This window comes from Haliotis asinina, chromosome 5 (genome assembly GCF_037392515.1).
Source record: "Haliotis asinina isolate JCU_RB_2024 chromosome 5, JCU_Hal_asi_v2, whole genome shotgun sequence".
NCBI lineage: Eukaryota > Metazoa > Mollusca > Gastropoda > Lepetellida > Haliotidae > Haliotis > Haliotis asinina.
In genome coordinates, this window is record NC_090284.1 from 7,234,760 (window position 1) to 7,249,160 (window position 14,401).

The following is a 14,401-nucleotide window of genomic DNA, read 5'->3' on the forward strand; positions in this document are numbered from 1 at the left end:
GTCGATGTGTAACAGAACGCTGTGTAAAATGTTTTCATGAAATATAGTAGCCAAACGCAATATATTTGTTTTATCCTGGCAGGATGCCTGTTTAGTGCACCCCAGCATTTCGAAAACAATATCCGTACTCGCCAAAATAGAAACCCTAATTCCGAAGTGTTTTTAAAGACAACATGCAAAAGTTTCATGGGGAAAATGCAGGGAATGAGTTTCTTCCGTTCCCCCATATTTTTTCTTACGCAGATCAATACAGGTAACACTAAGTGATTCAACCCTATATATTGTACTTAGTTTGAGGGCTTCTAGTTAAATTTATTTTTGTGAGTCCTCAAGTAATTGTTGTGTTAGGTTTTGTTAGTACTTCTAGTATATATCAATTTACAAATATTATTTGGGATGGGGGAGCGCGAGGAGCACATACCTCCAGTAGAGAGAGCTAAATATGGAGGTGGAGAATGGACTATGGTCCTGTATTTAGTAAAAATTACAAACTGAACGAAATACTAATGATTTGGAGAACACAGTCTCAAGTGTTGATGCCCATGGATTCACCCAGTAATCTCGTGGTCAACGTGCGCTACGCTCAAGCGTGTGATGCGATAACCCCTTTGCACGTGCCAAACTGAGCAATTAACGCCCCTGGTTGTAAACACAGTGTGATGGTATGTCAATTACCAGCATTGTCGAGACAGAAGTCAGATTGAGTGACAAGCCTTATAGTTTTTCTATTGACAACCACCCAAGCTGTTATAGGAAACCCTGAGTGAGTGATGCCAGCTCAAATGTCACGCTTCTCCGATACATAACATATGGTGTCGACTGGTGGCTGTATTGGTTGCCTGCAAAAGGTCATCCAGTCCAAAGTTGACTCTCCCATAGGTAAGAACTGTTTCCAACCTGCGCGAATTCTAAATGCCCTGAAGAGCTCGTTAATCAACATATTTTAATTTAGAAAGTCACGTACATTGGTGTTGCAAAGGAAGCTCAGAAAAAATGTGATTCGCTGATCGAAATTGAACGCATTTTGAAAGAACAGAATCGGTACTTCCCTCACCAAAACAAATTCAAGGCATATGCTGGTTGCATGGTTGTGTTGGAATGGAGATTTCGAACACTGACACATGCACTCTAGTGGATTTGTAATTCATATTTTCTCTTTGGAAAATTATCATAGTTACATCGGAAGTCATCTTCTGTTGATTACGTCATATCATTTTCATCAAAATTCTTTCACCCGGAAGTCGATCTTTGTGCCACCAGCTGCTGTCGTCTGAGATTGGACTTGTTATGGGTACACATGTGTATTTGTAGTACATCCGAAATAATCTACCCCACCATCCTTGTTACGTATGTAAGAGCATGGCAATGTTTGCTAGATGTGTGTAGTCATGATTTGAGTTCAACTGTCAGTCAAAATATAACTACGAGTGTGTTTATTGGCAGCTACAAACCGCGTACAGACAGGATGAGTCACGAGGAGGTCAGTGTTGGGGAGATCCACGGCTTTGACCATGACTTTGATCCGCAAGTAGACCGGAAGTACCAGTGTCCGATCTGTCTGGCCGTGTTACGGGAAGCAGTTCAGACTTCATGTGGTCACAGGTTCTGCGAAGAGTGTCTGAAAGGCGTCATCAAGTGAGCGTTGATTTTTCCAGAGATTCATTTCATATCTGCAGACCTTGTATCTAGTCGTAAAGATCCAAGTAACCCACGTGGTATTTTCACTTTAACGCACTACTGCAATAAACCGATAATCAAGCATCAACAATAGTTGTCAACCTTGATCTTAAATGTTAGGCTCATGTACATTTAATGTCTTCTGATTCATAGGGCAAGAACGTGTGCCAAGTGTCCAGTAGACAACAGATGGTTCAGAGTTCGAGGGGAAGTAAGATTTATTGAGTAACAGTTACACGATTCAGTTGATTCAGTTGCACCATGTATGTTGGTGAGATCCCTCCTGAAATGCCCGTTAATGTTTTGCTAACTTGTCTGTTTTTATTAATACCGACATTGCGACAAATACATTGCATGTTTAATTAAGAACTGTCAGCAACGGTGACCTCAGATGAGAATATTCGTAACTTTACGCTGAAGGCATGTTGTCCCTTGTTTCTGACACTTCTTGAATTGTACGTCCATGCTCATTCTGTTGAAGATCCGAGTTAGACTTGTCCTGCAGCAAACAATACTTGTCTGCATGAGAGGCGAATAATCGGATCGGATGTTAGGATCTTATCCCATCGTTGCATAGATAGATGCTGATGACCACTGGGCTGTCTAGTGATATTCTATTATATAGCTTGACTATATTATTATATTATTATATAGCTGGACTATTGCTGAAGGCAGAGTTATATAGCTTGACTATATTATTATATTCTTATATAGCTGGACTATTGCTGAAGGCAGAGTTATATAGCTTGACTATATTATTATATTATTATATAGCTGGACTATTGCTGAAGGCAGCGTTACCACTCAAAGCGATTTTAGATTTAAATCTGCTTTGAAGAAAGTGTTATATTCCAACGCGGATCGACGTTCAGTTGGTACAGATGTTGTAGAGCAGTGTGACAGAAGTTACTTCATCTGTGTCAGTGACTAGAGGTCTGTTCAGTGTGTGTGGAAGTATACCTGTGCTTCATTATGGTATTTCTTTTATGTGATTAGTATATCGACACTGTCGTTGCTGCCAGGTGTTTCCCGACATCGCCACACGACGTGAAATCTTGTCCTTGACAGTCAAGTGCGACTACAGCAAAGGCGATGACCGATGTCAGTGGAAGGGCGAACTCCGAGAACTCCAGGTGAGCCTGTGACGCCACGGCAAATTAGTCTTCACGTGTAGTTCAAGGGAGACTATCCAGCTGATCGTGATTTCACCAGACATGTCTTACCACTTTGAACTCACAACACTTAAAAATAATGTGAATGAACTAGAATTACATAAATACATAAGCTCACTCAGTATTCACACCCCACGAATCCTGGTGTTCACATCCCGCAAATGCGGTTACAAACTATTAAGAATTCATCTGTAACATGGTGTAAGGGGTTTATATCTTTATACTTTTGGAAGGATTTCCGCCCGTAACCCCCTTTTTTGTTTTAAATTCATTCTATGTCTTGTAATAGATGGTTTTATAGAAGGCCTACCCCCATACCTAACCCTAATCCTAACACTAAACCCAACATAATGTTAAATCTAAACCCTAAACCCTATCCCCTAGAAACAATCATAATAAACCGATTACATTTCAAGCGGGGGTTACGGGTGGAACTCTTGCCATATTTGTTGGCTTCTATTTCGATTTGGCTTATAAAACACGTTTAGAATTGGTACTGGGTCTAGAAGATCCTGTTTATAATTATTGGTATTCAGCAGCTTATGCTAACCTGTTCGGTGGGTCACGGTCGGCGACTTGGCAGAATTGCGTTTATCGATTTTCATTGTCAATCACTCGATTATTGATACACCTCCGCCATGAAGATGTATAAGTGGCATGTTGCCGAGCGAGGCAAAAATTTTATACTTGACTCCTATATCTTATATTTTGACCAGTTTCACACTTTTCCTATTGTACATGAATACTGCTTGCACTTAAACGTCAGTTTGATGATGGCATCCTCCACCTTTTTGTACCTTTTAGGAGCACAAAGACACCTGCCAAATGGCCCCAATACCTTGCGAGTACAGTTGTGGACTGACGGTGACCCGAGGCGAAGTGGCCGTCCACATGGCGACTTGCAGGAGAAGGCCGGTCGCGTGTGACCACTGCCAGATCACATTGGCACTAGCTGACAGACCGGTAAATTACTTTGAAACTAGACTGTATTACAGTCCCTGAACCATATTATTTTCCCTGCCTCCGAGCCCTCACTGCAGTGCAAAATCCCAAAGAAAGCAAATTAGATTTATTCTGGTTCTGAATGTCTCACTAGCTAGAGCACCTTTTCAATTTATTGTTACTATCGACCCGTGAAGATCGGAGATAGAATAGGTCTTCAGCAACCCATGCTTCCCACAAAAGGCGACGATGGTTGTTGTAAGAGGCGGCTAACTGGATCGCCTCGCTGACTTGGTTGACCTGTCATTGGTTTCCAGTTGCGCAGATCTATGTTCATGCTGTCGATCTCTTGATTGCCTGATCCACACTCGATTATTTACAGGACGCCGCCACATAGCTGGAACATTGCTGAGTGCGGTGTAAAACTAAACTCGCCATTGGTACTGTCAAAATTATGTACTTTCAGAAACTAAGCATTAGTCTACCTTGAAACCAGCGATTCGTCACACATTTTTCCTGCATAGTCCAGACATTTCGTCCGCGGAGATTGGTTTTAGAAACTATCTTAGACACCCCACTTCGAGGCGTCTATTGCTCATGTAAGAGGCAAGTAACGAGCTTGTCAGCTGCCTGGCTGCCATGATTGGTCCTGTCTGGGCTAGACAGTCAAGTGATTGGCCACTATATATCCTGTCCAATCACTTGACTGTCTAGCCCAGACAGGATCATTTAAAGACACCGCCTCAAAGCTGGAATATAAGACAAACCTAATCTGATATCTAAAACGTGTTTAGAACACTGACGTTGGTGTATATAATTATTTACACGATTTAAAAACAGCAGGTGACATGAACCACATTTACATATTTACAACTCCTTTCAAAGCATTTGCCTAAACCGACTTCAAATAAAGTGCATTGATACAATCAAGGCATGTCTACTAACGTATTGCAAGTGTATTGAGACGCACTTAAAGTTAATTCTTTAATATTCTGTGTGAAGATGCACCACCTGCTGGAGTGTGAAAAGTTCCCGGTGACGTGTACGGTGTGTGGAGCTGTCGGCATTCTCCGGAAGAACATCCCGGACCACATCGAGCAGGACTGCCCTCTGGTAGAGGTTAAATGTACCTTCCACAGACTAGGGTGCAAGGCCGAGGTATGTCACACAAGACACAGAGAGGTGCATGTATTTCATATCAGTGGGGTTTACAGTGTTAAATACTCTCGTAACCCATGTCATTAATGCAAAGACAAAGCGGCCCATGCAAGTACCAAATAAAGCATGCAACTACTCAAAGCCTGAAGTAACGCAGCACTTACACTAACAGCTAGTCTCTGAAATGAACATATTTTACTGAAAAAACGTTCATAGTGAAAAAAATAATGTAATGAAATGGAGCCCTGAGACAGACTTGCCACATTTTCTAGACTTGCGTGGGCTTTCTTGGATATTTATACTTCAGGGTCTGTACGGCAGACAACGCAGCACTGTATGTTAGGGTAATGGTCTTTCATTCATCGTGTTTTAAGGGCAGTGGGGGAGCTCATTGGTTAAAGCGTTCGCTCATCACGCTGGTTGCCCACATTGTGATGCACATTTCTGGCGTCCTCTTTCTGGTGTTCCCTGCTATGATTGTGCTTAAATATTGCTAAAAGCGGCGTATGAAACATAAGTCACTCGTACGAATTTGATACATATGAATACATATGAAACTTTGAAAACGTTGAATGAGATTTAAGCATTGACAGTTTCATATCTTGATCTTCCTGTAATGGAAGTATGTCAGATGTATACTTCTGATCTCCTTGCAGGAAAACCTGATCTCTCTTGCAGGAAAAGCGGCAGAACCTGGAGAAGCACAACAAAGAGTGCTGGCAGCAACACCTGGCCTTGATGGCCGAAAACGAGCTCCATCTGCGCTCTGAGATGCAGAAGTTACGAATCACAGTCGAGTCTCTCTCTAACGATGTGGAAGATCTTAAAGAGTGAGTGCAGATCCAATTGTCCGTTTTACGAGGTGGTGAGGTACTGTAAACTGGTTTGTCCTTGACTAGCGTTTCTCGTTGTTTAATGAACCTGTCGAGTTTCAGTGAAGTACATTCATTTCAGAGACTAGCTATTAGTCTAGGGTTTCACCAAACTGAAGATATGCATCCCTTCAGCTGACAAGAGGTATGACGAGACAAGCGACATTGAACCCATCTCGCTCACTGAGTTAATGTCTATAACTCGATGTTTCAGTCTGGCCGTGAGACAAGAAGTCATCATGAAGGTGCAACGTCGACAGATACGAAAACTTCGTGGCGAATCCGCAAGTGATGCTGTTTCAACCACGTCGGACGAAGACGTCAACGATGCAGCGACGAACACCATCACAATGGAGCTAGATGACGACAGTGGTAACATCTCGTGATATGTGACTTGAATTTAGTCTGCAGTGTGTAGAGTTCTGAACACGGCAGCTCAACCATCACGCAGTGTAATGAGCTCTGCGGCAGTGATTTACATATGTGTACCTTGACATACCCAAAGGCTGGTTAATCTACTCAGGTTCTTAGAGCCGTCTTGCCATCCTTGTTAATTATAGCCATTTTTACTGAAGCAGTATTGAACCACTACAATGCGCAATGCCAGCGTATCTATACGTTTTCATCGGATTCATCTTCTTGGATGCTCCTCAGGGTCAGGATCCTTTGGAGGCTTGACCAGGCACACATCTTCACATGTATTTACTGTGAAAGTATATGAGTTCCGCTAGAAAGAAGTTAAAGGGGATCCAGATTGTCGTTGGTCTTTTATGACATTATCTATAATTTTGGCATGGAAGGTTAGCAATATAGCATTACTTTTAAGGAATTGGGTTACAATAAACTTCATTTGAGTAGTGTATGTACCTGCAACATTTAATAGTTCTATAAATACATGGTAGCCACATGTGAAATGGTGAACGTATTGCACTGCGTCAGGGTGTTTTCGAGATATATAACTGAACATCCGGGCGGCTCGTTTACAGGTGGACAGTCTGGACCAGACAACCCTTGGCGTAATATTCCAGCAACTGGTATCGACCCACTGACTCTGCCCTTTGACAGTTCAGGGTGACAGTGCATTCTGGCCTAATGTAGTCTGACTTGACGTGTCGGACGGTTACAGGCGGGATGCGATGCCCATTCTTACCGAATGGTTGATCGATATTCTGGTATCCCAGCTGCTTTGATTGATGTTCATCGTCTTTCACTGGATTGTCTGGTTATATATATAGCCGGAATGAGACGTTAAGAGTGCTTATCGTAAACAGAGCTGGTTCCGTATTGTTACGAAGGTAAAGATGTACGAAGTGATTATAATGTGGGCCTCTGCTCAGTTTGTCAAACTTGTACTAAATGTATATAGAGAGGGATACCAAAATAGTGGGATAAATCAGCCGTGCCTTCGGCGATATCCCGTCGCCATGGATACCACGCCACACTATCTACTCATGTACTGTATATATTAACATACCGTTATAATAGGATCGTTTCATGCAAGCATGTGCAGTCTTGTTCTGCTGAAAGGTGGGTGTGCCAGAATACAATGGTAGAATAGTAGGATACAAAAGATACCCCCTTTATCATGCACACATATCACACTAGACGACACACCCAACTGACAAACCTATTGTCAGTTACGTAAGTTAACACACCAGTGACTGCTAGTAGCTGACAACATGCATGACTGCAGTTTCACTGTCCTGGGCTTTATAGATGATACACGTGAAGGAATGTGTTAGGTGCACTCCCTGTCGGTATTTGTATATTCAGAGCGAATATGAATTGGATTGTGGAAGTTTTTATCACCAGTCATAACAGCAGCACGTATGCCATACATTCAGTCATATCATAGTCTTGTACACATTTTGATCAGGACTGATATTCAGTGCATGCGTATTCTTCTAGCATATTATATTTTCGTAATAAAAATTGAATTCGTTATGGATGTGTTGTGTGTTTGTACTTGTCTCAATTTCTGTAGAGTACCCGTCACCATCCAGAATGAAGGACAGCCACCCACCCGCACCCCTCCTATGGCACCCAGGAATATAGTTGACCAGCGAATTGTGAATTTGTCATTAATTATGGGGGTTAATATTTGCCATGATCATAGACTATATAATGTTCATTTTACAGCGGTTGAGACACCGGGAAATTAGGCGTGACGTACAACAACTTCTTGTTATAATGTTAATTAAACAGGAATGCTGTAGATATCAGGGCTATTTTCATTCTCAAGAGATTTATCTCAAGAGATTTATGGGTGGACTTGATACGTGAATTCCATAGGCTAACAGCTGCGTTCATGATAACAGAAGTGTTCACACCGATTAGTCTAAGATGCGTATTTATACTGGGTACAACAAAATTATGGAACCATTACTTATGTTAAAATATTAACACGTAGATCATGTATTATATTCAGTATCATCTAGGTACTCGCATGAAGTTGTACTATTAAATTTTAATTTAATTGTTTGCCAAGCTAACAGTTATTTTCTTGGCATTTTGATAGTAATAACGGTACAAATCAGACACTACATTTAATACAACGCATGCTCATAGCTGATCAACTTTTGTTGCCGTTATCTGACATGCAGCTGCATCTAACTTCCGTATGGATTGTAAATCTTGAGCTGTGACTTCCTTGATCGTCTAACTGTGACTGACAGAATGATGTTGAGAGGATAGAACTATTTTTAGCATATAGCACTTCGGGCGATGTTGTTCATGCACCGATGCCCCTGGGAGGAAACACGATTCGAGGACATTTTCATGACAATTTAACAGTGTTTCGTGGTTTTCCTATATCGTGCGTTTTATCCAGATAATTTAGTCTATTACCATCCTGTTATTTGAGACGCCAGTTGTGTGAAAACCTCCTTTTGACGTTGCTCCTGCTAGTCTGTCTCAGTCCCTTACCACATTATTAAAATTTCCTCTTCCGCCCTGCATGCTTTCTCTAGATCTGGAGTGCAGTTTGAAGCACGTTCAGATTTCATCAGGTTCAGGGATTTCCCTTGTCATCGGGGCTCCTTTCAAATTTAGATGCAGTTATTTGTTTCCATGAAACTGATACGTAACTTAGTAAGTGTCGGTCAGTTTCCTTTCGCGACTGCTTTCGGCTCGACTCGGGGGTTTACGTGTCTCAGTACTTCCCGGTAGTATCACCCGACGTACCCGGATAATCGTGAGGTCGCCATGGGCAACATGACTTGCATAATCACTATACTTGCGAGGGATATCAGATCAAACATTCAACACAGTACAAATAGTTTTAAAATACATAATTGACCGAATAGACACATTCTCGATATATACATGTATTAATGGCAACATACGGATCGCTAATGTGTTGAGAAAGGCATGACTATGTACCCAGTATCAACCAGCCTTTCTGATATTTTCAGGGAACGTAGAGAACTGTGTAAATAATCGATCAAACCAGTTTCATGGTGAATCATTATTGGGTAATGTCATAACGTTCGCCACGCCACGGACTAAAACATAATCGCATTGTGTTGTAATGTTCATACATATTGTATTTTTCTCTCCATTCACGAGTGTGAGTACATGGACATATATTGGGGATTGTAACATATGCTTCATTATCACACCTTTCCAGAACTGACAGATTATTTAATTCATACTAGTTGTGAATGAAATAAACACGCAGTTGTATCATTTTCGTCTCACTTGCTGAATCAACAATAAAAATGACGATAATGGTAAAGTCTCGCTGAACCACGTAAGCCTTGTGGTATACAGTATTTGCCTCGTGTCCATTCATGTTTGATGAGGTAGACAGGTGCGAGCTAGCAAATACCCAAATATAGCAACCGCATTTGTGGGCGCTGTCGGTAACTGGCCAATCGAATAACAGATCACACGTGATCGCATTCACAGGATCTACGTCATGTCACATGTTTTGGCACACCGCCAGAATTTTCTGATGCAACCCTATGATTTGTTTACTCCCCAGAAATACCTACACATCCGTTTCGAAATATAGTGCATAAAAACCTTTACTGATATATCAGTTTGTGTCAACCAGTAACACTGTAATTATGGTTTAACAATAACATAACTTCAAAATAAAACTAATGAAGTACACACATGTGAATACTTGCCTAATTCGAGTACCTTCAGACGTCACGCGTAGTAATATTTCCCATAAGCCGCACTTTTTAGCTGGCAACATCGCCCGCACTGCTCATTCTGAGATACCCAGCTAATGAGAAAGTTTACACGTTAAACCGATAGCGATGGAAGCGTAAGCCGGCACCCCCTCAACACCCGTGCAAATAATTTTGCACCATGGCGTAAGTACATTATTAATATGTACATATGATCGCTTTAATCCTAATTTAAGTGACATACCGTGATGTTTCTCTTTCTTACTTGACACTTAGAAATAACTGCGTAGTTCATGTTTGCTTGCCACGTGTCGATTCCCGCCATATGGACGACGAAGCAATTATTTTTTAAAATAGTCAAACCCTGTCATGGGAGTATATTTTAACAGAGATCATATATTATATGGTCTCAGATCTTCATTACATACACAGGCGATATTCTGTTTTCTGCTAAGGAATATTGTTACAATGTTGATAGATATTTCCTCGCTCTCTTCCTACCCATCGTATTCCAATACAGGAGTTGTATTTAACACAGCAGCGTTTTCTTTCAGACCCCAACACAATGTCGTTTTTCTCTTCGCCCTGGCAACTGCTGTAAAGGCACAAGATTCAGAACTAATTTTTACCATCGATGATGTCTACACTCAACATGGAGGATCTCAACCTCTTGTCGGAGGACTGGCAGCTCGAGCCTTCGCTCGGACTGACCCTGTTCGATGATCCATGGAAGAACGTCGACTTGGAGTCGACTGATATTGTCAAGACACCACTCGACAGCGGCGTCGATGACCTCAGCGAGCTGCTTGGAGCTCAGACAGATCCCATTGCAGGTGCGTGGTTAAGGTCACGAGATTACCGCGATAAGGTCAAGCAGTAGACTAGGAGACAAACATTAGTTTTCCTGCAGTTAAAATTTTTGCATTGATAAAATAATTGAATATCATTTGCAATTAATGCTATGCATTGTTACATTATGTACATGGTCAGCTAGTTATATGTTCCACTTTAAACATTTCAGATCCCTTCTGCAATGAGTGGATGGAAAATGCTGGCATCACGGAGATGCTGCAGAGCCTGGTCGAGGACTCTGCTAGCGCCATGGATGTCGGTTCAGCCCCAGAATCTTTGTGGGAAGCTGCAGACACCTCATCTGAGGTCAAGGGTCATGAAATTTTACGAAGCTTGATCGAGCAGGGTTTGGAGCCGGAGTCGACCCCACCGACACCAGAAGCACAGGTGGCTCCAACCATTAACTTAGATGCCAGTGTAGAGACTCCCATGTCTCCAATACATCTGACCGATATGGATGGTATCATGCATTCGCCTCTCTCGGCTGAAGATGTAGAAAGTCTCTTATCTGGCTCTGAACCCTCCTCGCCTGATTCAAGAATCACAGACTCTGAGAGTGGCCCATCCACATGCAGTGAGCTTCAGGCAATGCTTTTGGACAATACTCCCAAATCAAATGGCAAATCGAGGAGTAGGGCAGCGCCTTATTCTAAGCCTAGTGGGCGTAGCACAAAGCCTAAGGTTAAAGACACTGTTGACACTGATATTCATGTTGAATTTCTTTCAAGGAAAGACAAAAAGAAGCTGCAAAACAAGAACGCAGCCATCAGGTATCGCCAGAAGAAAAAAGCAGAAGCTGAAGAAGTAAAGAATGAGGAACAGGGTCTGGAAGGAAAGAACAAAGAGCTTCGTGACAAAGTTGAGCAGTTGTCACGCGAGATACAATACATGAAGGATTTAATGGCAGAAGTGTTGAAAGCAAAGGGTGTGAAGTCGTGAAATGTAGATAGTAATTTGTGTGAATGGGTTGTACATATTGTGGATGAAAGATGTGTGGATTCGATGTAATAAATGTTGTAAATTATAACTGATTTTTGTGTGTCTTTTTAGTTCTTAAGTTTGTTGGTAAAAGTTGAAGAGCTATGGAAGGAGTTGGTACGTGGGTTTGAGTTTGGGATTCGGAACACCTGTGTCAGTGTTAGTTAATGAAAATGGTTCCAGAAATAGTTACCTTCTGGATATGGACCACTGTTAGTATGGCCCAGATTGTATTCAACTCCTAAAGCTGTTATATTCGACCTAGCAAGGCGTTGAACAGCCATCAAACATCCAGTCGAGCATGCCCTATGTGAATTGACCGAAAATGCCTCAGACCAAACACAGCAAGGGATCGTATCCGGCGGTTTAGGTAATAACGAGCACACTTTTGCTCGACAGTGTGGAGGAAGTGAAAACAACTGCTGACAAGTGAATTAACTTTTGTTCAGTCATCCAGCGACCACTGGTTTCTCTTGAAAAGCGAAATACAAATGTCATAATTGGAAATGAATAGCAAAAGTCAGAATAGTGGAATATATGTTTAAACGTTTAACAATTTGAAACAAAATATTAAGAATAATAACTCTCCACTCGCAATAGTCATCGTACGGTCACAGCATATCACACGCCTGACATGTCGGCACTGATCTCTCCAAACTAAACGAATGTTGTAGATAGTACATTAAGGTAACAGAATCGATACACTTACGAATGAATTTCACAGGTGTGAGAGTCCACACACTTCCACTGTCCCCAGGTCATGTCAGCAAGAGGCGTCTAACGGAATCGACTGGTCAGGCTCGATGGCCCGTCGGTTCAGTTACATAGATCGATGCCCGTGTTATCACTGGATTGCCTGGTCCAGCCTCAAATATAAGACAGAACGACAATTTCCGCAGTTTCTTCTGCAAATGTAGAAGTGAAAAGAAATCTCGGTAATTTGGGACGTATTCCTCCCACAATTAACAGAGTGTAGGAATGTAACGCAAACACATTAAATGTGTTCCTACTGGCTTTTAAGAATAATTAATCTGGACATAACGTACACATCTTCTAATCGCTAGTTTACCAGAAACGTTGATTGAGACGAACACAGGCGTAAAAAGACGTACTATGATGATTCTACAAACGCTTCTTTCACTCTGACTTGTAGTGCCGGTAAAGTCGCCTCCCTTGAATGGACGTATTCGTGTAATATCACACATACATGTTTGTATCTCTTAGAAACGGTGTTACAAAGACATGTAGATGTATAGACCATACCTTAGTACCATTTAAAAGATCCTGTATGTCTTTCTAACACTGTGTCTGGGCGATACAGGTCCCTGTGTTATCACATTCCACCCGCTGGACAGAATTCTTCGATGCTGTGAAGGATGCAGAAATGATTTGCTTTGTAACAGTTTACACAGAAACACATTGTATATTTACAATCTTTATCTCCTATACCCCACGCATGTAGAAAGTGGATAACAAGTTCGAAAATAAAGTGGCCTGGTTAATTGTGAAGATTCGGAATCCGCTTACCCCAATCCCGAATATTGCTTAACAGAAATCTCAAGCAACGAAGAAAGGATGTGGTTTCACAATTAAATCACTCAAGAAAAATGTACGTTAAACAAATACAATGTTTGTATTCGTAATTTCCTTTCAAATTATGAATTTGAATACCAGATACTATTGTATTTGCGTCACACAGTGTGGCTTCTCAACACCCTATAAATAGCTATAGACTCCGAATCCTGCATACAAATTAGGGGTTCTCAACTGTGCGTAATCGTACTCCGTTTCCGTGGAACTTGTCATGTCAGATACTGTTCAACCGTTCCCAAGCATTTGCTTTCCAAATGCAAAGGCCATACTATTACCGACAGGCACACAATTCTTGTCTGACCGGGTTTTGGGGTAGCCCAGTGGTTAAAGCATTCGCTAGTCACCTTACGACCCAGGTTCGATTCCCCATATGGTTACACTGCGTGAAGCCCGTTTCTAGTTTCTAGTGTTATGGTTATTGTTGCTAAACACTCACTCGCTTGTCTGACAACAGAACACAAAATCAAGATCTCAAGTGTTGCTGTGTCTCCTCGAACATGAACTTATCTGTACGAAGGGACATATACTGTATTGGGATCTCAAATGACACAATGTTTAAACTTACAAACACACACACACACACATTTGTGTTATATATATATATCGCACAGAAATGAAGACAAATACCCCCAGAATGTGTTCTTATAGGCCATCTTACACCAGTTTCATCTTCAGCGATTACTTACCTATTGTAAGACTTTGTCAGACATGGTTGACACATGTCATTGTATCCAGTTGCGTGGATCGATGCCCTTGTCATTGATCACTGGATTTCCTGGTCCGATTCTTTACAGACCCTGCCGACATTTAATGTTTCAGAGAAGCCGAACAGTCATCTTCACAACACACCAAGCCTGCCCAACGGTCGTAGAACGTATAAAGTACATCTAATTTGACCGAGCAGGTGTCATTTATGGTCAACAACAAAAGTAAAGGACCACCCCAGTATTCAGTATTTGAGTATAGTATATGGATCATAATATCAACCATTAGAAATTAAAATATTGATAACTGGGTT

The 14,401-nt window shown here is 41.6% G+C and overlaps 2 protein-coding genes across 3 annotated transcripts; both read left to right on the forward strand.

Annotated features, from left to right (window-relative positions):
* The first annotated feature begins 619 nt into the window (after window positions 1-619).
* Window positions 620-7,763, forward strand: LOC137284496 (TNF receptor-associated factor 6-like). 2 transcript variants are annotated; one of them, XM_067816321.1, is made up of 8 exons: window positions 620-763; window positions 1,444-1,635; window positions 1,831-1,888; window positions 2,700-2,810; window positions 3,654-3,812; window positions 4,794-4,949; window positions 5,628-5,779; window positions 6,036-7,763. In XM_067816321.1, exons 2-8 carry the CDS (start codon window positions 1,466-1,468, stop codon window positions 6,205-6,207), a joined length of 978 nt encoding a protein of 325 aa, XP_067672422.1. In that variant the 5' UTR covers window positions 620-763; window positions 1,444-1,465; the 3' UTR covers window positions 6,208-7,763. The 2 variants fall into 2 exon arrangements, with proteins under 2 accessions (XP_067672422.1, XP_067672421.1); XM_067816320.1 differs by having other exon boundaries at window positions 664-879.
* Window positions 7,764-9,995: 2,232 nt separating this feature from the next.
* On the forward strand, window positions 9,996-11,839 carry LOC137283265 (activating transcription factor of chaperone-like). The gene is made up of 3 exons (XM_067814694.1): window positions 9,996-10,146; window positions 10,515-10,793; window positions 10,982-11,839. Exons 2-3 carry the CDS (start codon window positions 10,595-10,597, stop codon window positions 11,749-11,751), a joined length of 969 nt encoding a protein of 322 aa, XP_067670795.1. The 5' UTR covers window positions 9,996-10,146; window positions 10,515-10,594; the 3' UTR covers window positions 11,752-11,839.
* Window positions 11,840-14,401: the final 2,562 nt, after the last annotated feature.